Source organism: Propithecus coquereli, unplaced genomic scaffold (assembly GCF_000956105.1).
Source record: "Propithecus coquereli isolate 6110/MARCELLA unplaced genomic scaffold, Pcoq_1.0 Scaffold1, whole genome shotgun sequence".
In the NCBI taxonomy this organism is placed as follows: Eukaryota; Metazoa; Chordata; class Mammalia; order Primates; family Indriidae; genus Propithecus; species Propithecus coquereli.
In genome coordinates this window covers 14,167,826-14,181,327 of record NW_012133857.1, presented here as the reverse complement: position 1 = coordinate 14,181,327, position 13,502 = coordinate 14,167,826, and the positions used below count along the sequence as shown (strand labels likewise).

Sequence of the window (13,502 nt, the reverse complement as noted above, 5' to 3'; positions counted from 1 at the left end):
GGCTCCACCTCAGCTCATCAGGCATTAGATTCTTATAAGGAGCAAGCAACCTAGGTCCCTTGCATGTGCAGTTTACAGTAGGGTTTGGGCTCCTGTGAGAATCTAATGTTGCTGCTGATCTGACAGGAGACAGAGGTTATGTGGTGATGCAAGCAGTGGGAAGTAGCTGTAAATACAGATGAAGCTTTGCTTGCTCACCTGATGCTCACCTCCTGCTGTGCAGTCTGGCCTGGTTCCTAACAGGCCATGACGTTACTGGTCTGTGGCCCGGGGGTTGGGGACCACAACTGTTGAGCATAAAAGTTTACCAAATCTTCCCCCCCCCCTTTTTTTATCCTTTTACTTTTCTCTTCCTTCCTGTTCTCTCCCCTACTTTCTGCCCCAATCTTAATAGATCAGTACTTTGGAGATTCTGAATTTGGAAGATCAGGGTGCACTTCTGAGTGATGATGAAATATTTGCTAGCCGCCAAACTGGGAAACATACCTGCATGGCCTTGCGCAAGTACTTTGAGGCTCACCTGGCTATTAAACTGGAACAAGTGAAGCAGTCACTTCAGAGGACTGAGGGTGGCATCCTTGTCCACCCTCAACCCCCGTACAAGGTGAGAGGACCTTGTCTTACAAGGGAAAGTTCTGACACTCTCTGTAGCATCTTGAGCCTGAAACTCACATTTAGATCAATGAAATCTCTGCAGGATATACATGGTTGCATTATCTTTTCCCTGTATTGAGGCAGAACAATTGAAAATGGAGGTAATAGGTTAATTTCAAGGACTTATTTTGCTCCTAGTTGTAAGTTGCTAGTTTTTTTGAGGGGATACTAGAACTAAAAGATAAACTAAAGTATATGTAAAAGGGCTTTCTTTTATGACAGGTACTAGATATCCTGCTTCCTATGTGGACTTTCTTTCCTGAAAGGGTGTGCCTATAACTTCACTTCTCTATCATTTTGGAACTTAATATGCTTTGGGATCAAGATCAGCGTCTGCATGTTTTAAAAATCACAAATTGAAAAGAAATCAATTACGTGGTGCTTCTTTCTCTTCTTGAGCTGTGAAATACATGCACAAAGGAACCTTTTGTTATCATTTTGGGCAAAATGTATTGTGAGCCTACTTATAAATAAAATAAACAAAAGATTATGGCTGGGCACAGTGGCTCTCACCTGTAATCCTGGCACCCTGGGAGGCCAAGGTGGGAGTATCGCTTGAACTCAGGAGTTCTGGACCAGCCTGAGTGAGAGCAAGATCCCATCTCTACTAAAAACAGAAAAAATCAGCTGGACATGGTGACATGTGCCTGCAGTCCCAGCTCCTTGGGAGGCTGAGGCAGGAGGATCACTTGAGCCCAGGAGTTTGAGGTTGCTCTGAGCTAGGCTGACGCCACGGCACTCTAACCTGGCCAACAGAGTGCGACTCTGTCTCAAAAACAAACAAACAAAAAACCCAAAGGTTAAACAGTATATAGTCGTTATTTCACGTATGGGCTATTGACTCAAGAATTGTGGAATTTGAAAGCTGTTGTTACTTAGCTTTATTTTTAAAACCTGTTGGTCAGTGAGCTGTGCTTGAGAAGGTAGCAGGCAGATGATAGAGTTATATATAATAATAATAATAATGTATATCTCTCCTTTATAGGCATGTTCATATACTCATGAACAGATTGTGGAAATGATGGAGTTTTTGATAGAATATGGACCAGCACAGCTATATTGGGAGCCAGCTGAAGTCTTCCTCAAACTTTCTTGTGTGCAACTCTTGTTGCAGCTTATTTCTATTGCCTGCAATTGGAAGACCTATTATGCAAGGTGGGACCAGAGAGAGGTTTCAAATGAAGTTTGATCCTACTCTTTGCTAAAGTTGATGTTGGTTTGCCCATGGTGTATGCTTAACAAACATTCGTTGAATTGAATTGAAATTTTGGACTTGAATCTGAGAAACTAAATCAAACATGAAAATATGGTTTTTAATTTACAGGGTGCTTGTTTATATATATGGTCTTAGTGATTGTAAATATTGCACAATAGGCAGGGATCAACATTTCTACTCTCAGAGAAGTTATATAATTTACATGGCTACAGCTGCAGAGCTGGGGTTAAAGTCTCACCTTGAGGCTAGAGTCCCATATTCTTTGGTACTTAGACTTCAAATGTCTTGCTACTTACTACTTGACAACCATATATAATGTTTATCTTACTTTTGCATAAGACTGTCTTTTTACTCTTGGAATTCAACTATTCACTATTATGATTATAATTCACTATTATGATTTTTATAATTCAGTTAAGGGCAGAGCAGAGCCCTTAACTGAGAGCAGAGCAGGATGAGGCTCAGAAAAGGGCAGTTGATACAACCAGGAGGTTGGGTGGGTTCTATTTGTAGGTGATGTAAAAAGAATTAAAACTCTATTTTGGAAAAGATGGGGATCTGAAGAGAAGATAGTAACAAAGTTTATAAACAGCAGTTCTTGACCTTCTTTCTCTATTCATCCACTGCCATAAAGATAAGAGGGGCTTATTTAGGGTGAATATAGTTTCTTTTCTTATTCCAGGATTAAATATAGGCGGGTACTTTTGGAGCAGCTTTTCTTAAACTTTTGGTCTCAGGACCCCTTTACCATATTAAAAACCATATTATTGAGAACTCTAAAGAGTTTTTGTTTTTTGTGTTATATCTATTAATGTTTACTGTATTAGAAATTAAAACTGAGAAAAATGTAAAAATATTTATGCATTTATTTAAAAATAATGTGAACCCATTGCATGTTTGCATTTTTTATGAAAAATTTCCAAAATAAAACCAGATAATTTTAGCAAGTTTTTAAAAATTGTCTGGCTTAATATCTCATATCTGCTTCTGTATTCAATCTCACACAGCACATAATCTCTGGAAGACTCCAGTATACACTTGTGAGAGAATGAGAGTATAAAAGGAAAAACAACTTCTTAGTACTGTTATGAAAATAGCTTTGACTTTACAGGCCCTTCTGAAAGGGTCTCAGGGACTTCTAGGTGTAGTTTTCAGTGACTATACTTTTAGAACCACTGTTTCAGAATATTGAAAAAAAAATATGTTTATTTGGAGAACTCAAAAGATGATGAAAGCTCAAAAGATAATTAGGAAGGCTATAAATACATTTTTGATTGGTAAATGCATATTTGGATTATTAAAAAAATATCAGTATATATCCTTGATTTAAAAAGTTTATTTTTAAAAATAAAATTAATAAATGCTTGTTTCTGCTTTAGAATATATGAACCTTATAAAGAGAAAACTATTCTTAGCCACTGTTAATTTCCTCCTAGTTTTTTTCCATGTTTGTAAATATATATAATTGAGATTATACTACTTAATGAAATTCATCCTTTTTATGAATATTTTGAAATATAGAAAGGTACAGAATAATATAACTGCTCCAGCCTTAACCAGGGCTTGCATGTTGCTGTATTTGCTGCTTCCTCAATTCTTCTCAATTCTTCCTCAATTCCTTTTCTTGCCTCCCCAGAGTGACCATTCTTCTGAATTTGGACTGTGTTCTCTCCATTCATGTATTTATACTATACATATCTATGTGTCCATAAACAATAATATAATACTGCTTTGTATGTTTTAAAATTATATATTTTTCTGAATGCATCTTTTGCAACTTGCTTTTTTCACCCTTATGTTTTTAAGATTTATGATTTATACATGTTGATATTTATTTAAACTGCTGTATTTCTATACTACAGTTTATCCCCCTATTGATGGACATTTACTGGAGTTTTTTGGTTTTTGTTTTTCTATTAAATAAATCATATTATAAACTCCTTCTGGAGTCTCTCTTAAGGATATGATGTGTAGAACCTGGGTTGTAGGGTGTCTGCATTTTTACATTTATTGGATATTGCCAAATTACTTGTAAAATGTTAATACCATTTTATTCTCCTACCAGTATATAGGAGCTTTCATTTCTCTATCTTCTTGCTGATATTTGGTATTGTCAGATTTTTAACTTTGTATCTTACATTTTCTATTTCATTAATGTATTTTGAGCCCTTTCCCTCACCCTTTAGAGTTCTTTGAAAACGATTGTCAATGGATGCAGAGTAGTTTGTCATTTGAGTATACTATAATTTAACACATGTATTCCTGTTGTGTATGTGGGTGTTCTAATTCTTTTGCTATTCTAAATGATGTGGTAATGGACATCTCAATACATAAATAATTATTTGTACTTCTGATTATTTCTTTGGGACAGATTGCTAGAGGTGAAATTTCTGGGCCAAAGTTTATGAACATTTTAGACTCTTGTTTCCTATTTCCAGATTACTTTCTAGAAAGAGTGTACTAATTTCTACTCCCACTAAAACTTTGAGAGCATTATATTATATTGTCTCTATATATACTCAACAGCATGGGGGATTGTTCTTTGTTTTTAATCTTAGCAGTTTGATAGGTAAAAAGTTCATCCCTGTATTTTTTGGAAGTAATGTCATGGTGACTTACAAATCCTCTCTTGATGCCATAGCCAGGCATAGAGCCACACAGGTAGTGGTTCTGATCTATTGTGTGTCTGCCTGTCTGTCTATCTGTGTGTCTGTCTCTCTTTTTAACTGTTATTATTTCTTTTGGCTGTATTCTAGTTTCCTTTTGACTAATTATTCTTCCCATCCAGGAATGATACTGTGCGCTTTGCTTTGGATGTCCTGGCTATTCTCACTGTGGTGCCAAAAATCCAGCTCCAGTTGGCAGAATCAGTGGACGTGCTGGATGAGGCTGGCTCTACCATCTCTACTGTAGGTAGGTTGTACCTTGCCATTTTTGTTGATTTTGATCTGCTTTTGTTTTGCTTTGCTATTCTGGTTGTGGTTACTCACCTGATTTGGGGATATTAGAACAAAAAGTAGTAGAGTCCGTTGTTAGTAGTGCCAGACAGTTTCATATAAGGGCGTCATGCTAGTAAACAAAGGTTTTCTGAGTGGTATGAAGATTTCTGCTATAATAGTACATGTACATTCCTGAAAACCTTATACTCTGCAGAGTCTTACACTAAAAATAAAGTTTATGGGAAAATGGGTTGGGGGCTGGTAGTATCAAACTTCAGCAACTTTGTAACCTGTACACTAAAAACAGTCAGTAATTGGCAAGTAGCTTAAAATGGGTAGAAACTGTCATATACACAAAAAAAGGAAAATAAATTTTGTTTGAAAATATACTTATTAAGAGCAGGGCTGATGAGGGTATTGCTGAAGTGAGTATGGGAAGCAGTGTGACTGGCCGTGGGTCCTAGGGTGCACCACTCTGGCAAGAAAGCTCCAGGCTCAGGCACTTGTTATTGATTTTCTTAATATAGTGGAAAGATTTTTACTGCCACTATAGCAGCAAAGCTGAGGGCTTTTTCCTCTCTCGAGAAAGTCTTTAATTTATTACCACTATTTTTGCTCCTTTTATCTAGGAAAAATTACACATGAACCTTGGTGACTTCTAGGTAATACCCACATCATTCTCCTATTTGATAACCTTATATGAGGTATTACATCATAAAGACATTCTGGTAGAACAAATTGTATTTTATATAATTCTTTGTACTTTTTAAAAAAGTGAGGTAGTTTTTTTTAAGGAGAACAAAATGAATAGAACTCCAAGTTTTGACTCTGGAACAACCATTGAAGTTGGTCATTCGTTTCATGATGAATGATATAATATGTTTTTCCTTAATAGGTATCAGCATTATTTTGGGAGTGGCTGAGGGTGAGTTCTTTATCCATGATGCTGAAATTCAGAAGTCAGCACTTCAAATTATCATCAATTGTGTTTGTGGCCCGGATAACCGAATATCTAGTATTGGCAAATTTATCTCTGGTACTCCTCGGAGAAAGCTGCCTCAGACCCCCAAAAGCAGTGAGCATACCCTGGCCAAGATGTGGAATGTGGTCCAGTCCAACAACGGCATCAAGGTGCTCTTGTCCCTACTGTCCATCAAGATGCCCATCACAGATGCAGACCAGATCCGGGCCCTGGCCTGTAAGGCCCTGGTGGGCCTGTCTCGCAGTAGCACTGTCCGGCAGATCATCAGCAAACTGCCCCTTTTCAGCAGCTGCCAGATACAGCAGCTGATGAAAGAGCCTGTACTGCAGGACAAGCGCAGTGACCATGTCAAGTTCTGCAAGTATGCTGCTGAGCTCATTGAACGAGTGTCAGGAAAACCACTTCTCATTGGTACTGATGTGTCCTTGGCACGACTGCAGAAAGCAGATGTTGTTGCCCAGTCAAGGATTTCCTTCCCTGAGAAAGAGCTGCTTCTGTTGATACGAAACCATCTTATTTCTAAAGGGCTTGGAGAGACAGCAACTGTGCTGACGAAAGAGGCAGACCTGCCCATGACTGCTGCTTCCCATTCTTCTGCCTTCACCCCAGTCACTGCTGCTGCTTCTCCTGTCTCTCTTCCCCGCACCCCTCGTATTGCCAATGGCATCGCAACTCGACTGGGCAGCCATGCTGCCGTGGGTGCCTCTGCCCCTTCTGCCCCTACTGCCCATCCTCAGCCACGGCCCCCCCAGGGTTCCCTAGCTCTGCCCGGCCCATCTTATGCAGGGAACTCCCCTTTGATTGGTAGGATCAGCTTTATCAGAGAGAGACCATCACCCTGCAATGGCAGAAAAATCAGAGTGTTGCGGCAGAAGTCGGACCATGGCGCCTACAGCCAAAGCCCAGCCATTAAAAAGCAGTTGGACAGACATCTTCCTTCCCCACCTACACTGGACAGTATCATCACAGAATATCTTAGAGAACAACATGCCCGCTGCAAGAATCCAGTTGCCACCTGCCCACCTTTCTCTCTCTTTACTCCTCACCAGTGTCCTGAGCCAAAACAGAGGCGGCAAGCGCCAATAAACTTTACCTCAAGACTAAACCGCAGGGCATCATTTCCAAAGTATGGAGGGGTGGATGGCGGCTGCTTTGATAGGCACCTTATCTTTAGCAGGTAAGAAGAGGCCCCCCACTCCCTGGGAATTAGAATGATTCTTCTGTTTAAATCAAAGTGTTTGGGTAGTTCCAGCATAGAGGGATTAGTCCAGAAAACTTTTTGTTGGCCTGAAATATCACTGATTGTCACTTTGTGTAATATGTGAACAATGTAACTGCACCATCTTTTGTCAGCCATGGGTTCCTCAGGTGTTGTTGACAATATATTTGATTGAATACCGTGTTCTTGTTGCAACTGTAATAGTATGTTTTCTAGAATCCATGCAACATGCTGTCCCTGCCCAGGCTCCCAAGCTTGTTTTCGTGCTGGTGCAAGTTACCTCCCATTCTTATTTACAGGTTTTACATAAAGGTCGTGGCATCACAGGTTTTTTTTTTTTTGAGACAGAGTCTTACTGTGTTGCCTGGGCTAGAGTGCCGTGGCATCATCCTAGCTCACAGCAACCTCAAACTCCTGCGCTCAAGCGATCCTTCTGCCTCAGCCTCCCGAGTAGCTGGGACTACAGGCATGTGCCACCATGCCCGGCTAATTTTTTCTATATATTTTTAGTTGTCCAATTAAGTTCTTTCTATTTTTAGTAGAGACGGGGTCTCACTCTTGCTCAGGCTGGTCTCGAACTCCTGAGCTCAAATGATCCGCCCGCCTCTGCCTCCCAGAGTGCTAGGATTACAGGCGTGAGCCACCGCGCCCGGCCCACAGGTTTTAAATGTGGGAATTTTTGTTATTTAAATTTATAAGTGGAAGTCCTTTTCTATCATTTAAAATGAAAATGAACCACTGAAGGCCACTGATTTTGGAAGAACCCACTTGAAACATTAATGCTCTCTACTTTCTCTTCCATCCTTTTAGCAAAGTTTGCTCTTTCTAAGGCCCATTCTTTGTCTCTGATTTTCTCTTTTTTGCTTAGATTCCGTCCTATTTCAGTGTTTCGGGAAGCCAATGAGGATGAGAGTGGCTTCACCTGCTGTGCATTCTCAGCACGGGAGCGGTTCTTGATGCTTGGCACGTGCACGGGACAGCTGAAGCTCTATAATGTGTTTAGTGGACAGGAAGAGGCCAGCTATAACTGTCACAACTCGGCCATCACACACCTTGAACCTTCCAGGGTAAGGATCCCTTCCTAGGTGCTCTCAATCATTCTTTTAAGATGAGTTGGTAAATTGGACTAAAGGAGGCTCACCCTTTATTGGGCTATTTTTTTTTTGAGACAGGGTTTTACTCTGTTACCCAAACTGAAGTACAGTGGGGTGATCATAGCTCACTGCAACCTCCAACTCCTGGGCTCAAGTGATGCTCCTGCCTCAGTACCCAGAGTAGCTGGAACTACAGGTGTGCACCACCATCCCTGGCTAATTTTTTGTAGAGATGAGGTCTTGCTATGTTGCCCAGGCTGGTCTCAAACTGGCCTTAAGCAATTTTCCTGTCTTGGCCTCCCAAAGTGCTGAGATTACAGGTGTGAGCCACAGCACCTGGCCTGAGTTTTCTTTTTGAAAGAATCCTCAACTGGAAAGTCTAATTGAGGTTGACTCATATTTCACATGGAGACTGAGGAATATGGTCAAGTATTAGGAAGAGAGGACCCAACTTTGACGTCTTTCCAATTTTTTTTCACCCTTCCTTTGGAGCTATTGTATTTTTGTTACTAGTTCAGGAAGATTTAATAGTCTCTTAAATTTAGTTACTTTCTAGGACAGTAGATATATTTAAATCCTAGTGGCTTCTGATAATTTCTTGCTTTCTGGCAGTTTTTCTGTTTCTCTTAAATCCAATGGTGGGTTTTTTTTTTTTTTTTTGAGATGGGGAGTCTTGCTCTGTTAGGCTGGAGGGCAGTGGTACAATCATAGCTCACTATGACCTCAGAATGCCTGGACTCAGGCAATCCTGCCTCAGCCTCCTGAGTAGCTGAGACTATAGGCGTGCATCACCACACCTACTAATTTTTTTTTTTTTTTTTTGGAGATGGGGGTCTCAATATGTTGCCCAGGCTGGTCTCGAACTCTTGGCCTTAAGTGATCCTTTCACCTTGGCCTCCCAAAGTGCTAGGATTATAGGAATGAGCCACTATACCCCCAACATTGTTTTTTATGCATGTATTTTAAAATAGAAATGGTAGGTAGTACAATCTGCATAATATATAAACACATGGTAACCGTCATGGGGCCTTCTTCTTTTAGGATGGGTCCTTGCTGCTGACATCTGCTACTTGGAGCCAGCCTTTGTCTGCACTTTGGGGAATGAAATCAGTATTTGATATGAAGTATGTATATGCTTTTGCAACCTTGTCTCTCTGTGTTTTATTTACCTAATTTATAACCCCCTTCATCTACTTCTTAGACTGGAAGCCTTTTGGGAAAAGAGGAATGCTGTGAGTTATTGCTAACTATTCCCTTTCTCACCTGAGGTTCCTGTTTAATAAGATGTAATCTTCCTAAATTCGTAGATATTCTCATGAGGTATATACATTTCCATTATGCAGCAGACCCTAACCCAACATGGCACATCTACATATTTTCCCACGTTCACATATGATAGTTGTACTCTTCACTGTATTTCAAACGTACATGTGCCCTATTAGCCATTTCTCTAACCAAGGATTCCCTTTAATTATTTTGGGTCTGCTTGGACAAACTGATGGAAGGAATTTTCTTTTTATTCTTAAGCATACAATTGTTTACTCTTTGAGAGCCAAGGATCTTCAGTTGAGTATGGTTGTGCAAGAGACTGAGGATAACCCTTATTTTCAGTTGGTTGAAGGAGTGTGTCCTGAAGGTCTGTCACTTCAGTACTCCTGTTGTTTGTCCATAGGCATTCCTTCACAGAAGATCACTATGTTGAGTTCAGTAAGCACTCTCAGGATCGGGTCATAGGCACAAAAGGAGACATTGCCCACGTAAGTACTTAAGAATTCACTGTTTTCAGGCTGATTATGACCATCTGTTTATACTGAAATCTTATGGACTGAATGTGAGGACTTAAATCCTGTGGGCAACTAGAAATTACTCAATGATATTCCTTCTAATTAGAATTTAGAAATGTAATGAAATAGTTCTAAACTGTATGGGAAAAATGTAAAAGGGCCGAACATGAACTTAATCTGGCAGTTTGAGAAGGATATCATTAGCACAGCAGATATTTTTTAGTTCTTGCTAAGTTTTAGATGAAATAAAGTCCCTGCTTTTATGGACCCTCACTGGGGAGACAATAAATAAGGAAGCAAACATACGGTATGTTAGGTGGTAAGTGCTGCAGGGAAAAAACAAAACAGGGTAAGAAGTAGGAAAAGCCTGGTGATGTGTGAGACTTCTGTTTTTAACTAGGGTAGTCAGCATCACTGACTGGGTAAGGTTTAAGCAGGGCCTTGAAGGAAATGTGAGTGTCATGCAGATCTCTAGAGGAAGAGTGTTCTAAGGCAGAGGAAATGGCAAAGGAAAAGCCAAAAGAGAGAAGAGAAGGTAAGAGCTGAGGTCAGTGAGGAGGCCACATCCAGTAGCATCCCGCATGCAGTACTTAGGACCTTTGGCTTTTCCTTTGAATGAGATGAAGACACTGGAGGGTGAGAAGAGGATGCATGGTTAGATGTAAAGTTCCTAAAGTGTGACTCTGGTTTCTGTGAGAGAGGCAAGAGCAGCCATTCCAGGTAGGAGGGTATTGGACCAGCTGATATGTGAGAGTAGCAGTGGGGCTGGGCCCAGGTAGGCCTGGCCAAGGCGATGAGAAGTGAGGGGCCTTGCCCTGGGGTTTTGGACACAGTAAGTTTTAGATTGTTTTAGACATTCAAGTAGGGAATGGGAGGATGGATATACAAATTAGGAGTTCAGGAGAAAGCTATGGAATGAGAGATAGAAATATGGGACTTGTCCACATATTGATAGTGTTTAGAGCTATGAACCTGCATGAGAGAGGGCTAGAGAAGAGAAGAAGTGTAGAGACAGAGCCCTGGCATGTGCCAATTTCAGAAGTTACCAAATGAGGAACTTGGGAATAAGATCAAAGAGAGTAGTCAATAAGGCAGAAGGAAACCCCAGGAAAAAGAGGTGCCTCAGAGGCTAAGGAAGGATTGTGTTTTGCGGAAGGATTGATCATCTGAGTCAGAAACTGCTGATGAGTTGCATAAGATGAGAACTGAGAGGAGGTGACCTTTGATTTAACAATTTGGAGTTCATTGTTAACTGTGTCAAGAAATAGTTCTATGCACGGGGGTGGAGGAGAGGGGGGCCGTGAAAACCAGATTAGAGGGGGTTCATGAAAATGAGAGAAATGGACACACTGAGTGTAGACAATTCTTTTGAAGTCTTTTTGCTGAAAAATGAAGCAGAAAAGTAGGATAGTAGCTTGGGGGGGATATGAGGTGGTAAAGTGAAGGTTTTCCCTTCAGCTTTTTATTTGAAAATGTTAAAACATACAGATAAATTAAAAGAATAATGCCTATATCCACCATCTAGATTCATTCATTTAATATTTTGCTATATTTTTTTCTTCTGTATAAGTGTGCATGTGTGTGCGTGCATTTTTGAGTCACTTGGAAGTAAGTTACAGACATCATGGCATTTTATACCTAAGCCATATAGCATGTGTCTCCTAACAGTAAAGACATTTTATTACATAATCACACTTATCAAATTTAAGAAAATTTATAGTAATTTTCAAATATCATCTAATGTCCAGACCATACTCAGTATTCTCAGTTATTTCTGATGTGTTTGGTTTTCAAATGTTTTTTTTTTTTTTTTTTTTTTGAACCAGGATCCAGCCAAGATTCACATATTGCATTTGGTTGTTGTGTCTTACTAATGTTTTAAAGCCAAGAACCATTTCTTCAGTTTTCATGACATTGACTTTTGAAGAGACCAGGCTAGTTGTCTTGTCCCATGATCTGGATATATTTGATTGTTTCCTGTGGTGTCTCCTTATTTGTTCCTATATCAAAGGGAGGACTTTTTTTAAAGATTGGAACTATTATGGCACATCTGTAAGCTAATGGGAAAGATCTGGTCTCTGCATGGGTTGCACATTGTAGACTTGGGAAACTTATGATGGGGCTAAAATATGTACATTGGGAGACTTTTAAGGAAAAAGGGGTATTTTTTTGATGCCTTTCTCCAAAAAGTAACCCTTAAGTAGTATTCCGAGGGTAATCATTGATTGATCCATATGGAGGATTTCTCAGTTTTAATCTTAGAAAAATACTCTGTTTCTTGAAAAGGGGAGGGGAAGAAAAGGGTGTTCTTACCCCTAATGCAGTTTCACTTTTCACTTTCTTACTTGTGGGAAAGGAATTTTTCAAACCTTGAATGGGAACCAGAGCACTTAAAATTTGCTGGGATGGGTATAGTCTTCCTACTTTCCAGTTATTTTACAGTGTCAGGACTTTTGTAATTTTGGGGGGATTTGGAAAGTATGGGAGAAATATTTTGTACATTTTCTCTTTAAATTTGTCAATGGATGGATTGGTCTGATTTTTCTCTTCCCACTCCTTCTTCTCTAAAGATTTATGATATTCAGACTGGCAACAAGCTGTTGACTCTGTTTAACCCAGATCTTGCCAACAACTACAAGAGGAACTGTGCCACCTTTAATCCTACAGATGATCTTGTCTTAAATGATGGCGTCCTCTGGGATGTCCGCTCTGCACAGGCCATCCACAAATTTGACAAGTTCAACATGAACATCAGTGGCGTTTTCCATCCGAATGGGCTAGAGGTCATCATAAATACTGAGATTGTATCCTTTACACCCATATCTTACTTTCCATTTGATATCTGGTTTTTGGTGCAGAAACGATTTGTTTTATCTTTCCACCAATACCTGGTTAAAGTAGCCACACTGGTAATAATACGATGCCTGTCTTTTGGTTTGAAGTGTTAGTAAAAATCTCCAGTGTACTGTTGTCAATGTTGGTAATTACTGAAATACTTTCACTAGCATGCTTTATTATGTATTGGGAAGAGTGATCAGATTTTTGCCTTGCAATTCTCCAAGTATTAAATTAGCCTTTATCTTCAGAAGGATTTTACTTTTGTTCTATAGAAATCAGATGCTAGACATAAGAGGAAAATGAGGCACTACTATTGGGAAGAAGAGAGCTCATGGAGCATTCATGTATATGAGGACACCTTAGGATATTTTCAGGGACATCATTTAATAGTATATATTCTATGTATATTTGTTTTACCGTGATCTCATTGACCTTTAAAGTTTCACTACCTAGCAGGAAGAAAACAAAGTGCTATTTTAGAATTTCCCCCATGAGGTTATATAAGAAGTTTTGTATGAAATAGTTTTCCTTGACCACTCCTCTCCTAGTGGGACCTTCGAACTTTCCATCTTTTGCACACTGTTCCTGCCCTGGATCAGTGTCGTGTGGTGTTCAATCACACGGGGACAGTGATGTATGGAGGTAATACATCTTACCCTTTTCTTCATTATTCTCTTTCCTCCTGCTTTGCCCCCTCACTTATTTGATACTTCCATTTTGGAAATATCTCTCACTTGTGTATTGAAAAGCATTTGAAAGTTGTAACATAAAACATA

General features: G+C 39.7%; 1 protein-coding gene across 1 annotated transcript in view; it reads left to right on the top strand.

The window, feature by feature from the left end:
* Positions 1 to 13,502, top strand: part of VPRBP (Vpr (HIV-1) binding protein) — a 69,599-nt gene that overhangs the window by 40,628 nt on the left and 15,469 nt on the right. The window contains 9 exon segments of the mRNA XM_012638884.1: positions 395 to 604; positions 1,640 to 1,809; positions 4,659 to 4,783; positions 5,705 to 6,968; positions 7,879 to 8,077; positions 9,146 to 9,228; positions 9,777 to 9,861; positions 12,459 to 12,692; positions 13,275 to 13,368. Of these exon segments, the coding sequence (XP_012494338.1) occupies positions 395 to 604; positions 1,640 to 1,809; positions 4,659 to 4,783; positions 5,705 to 6,968; positions 7,879 to 8,077; positions 9,146 to 9,228; positions 9,777 to 9,861; positions 12,459 to 12,692; positions 13,275 to 13,368 (2,464 nt within the window).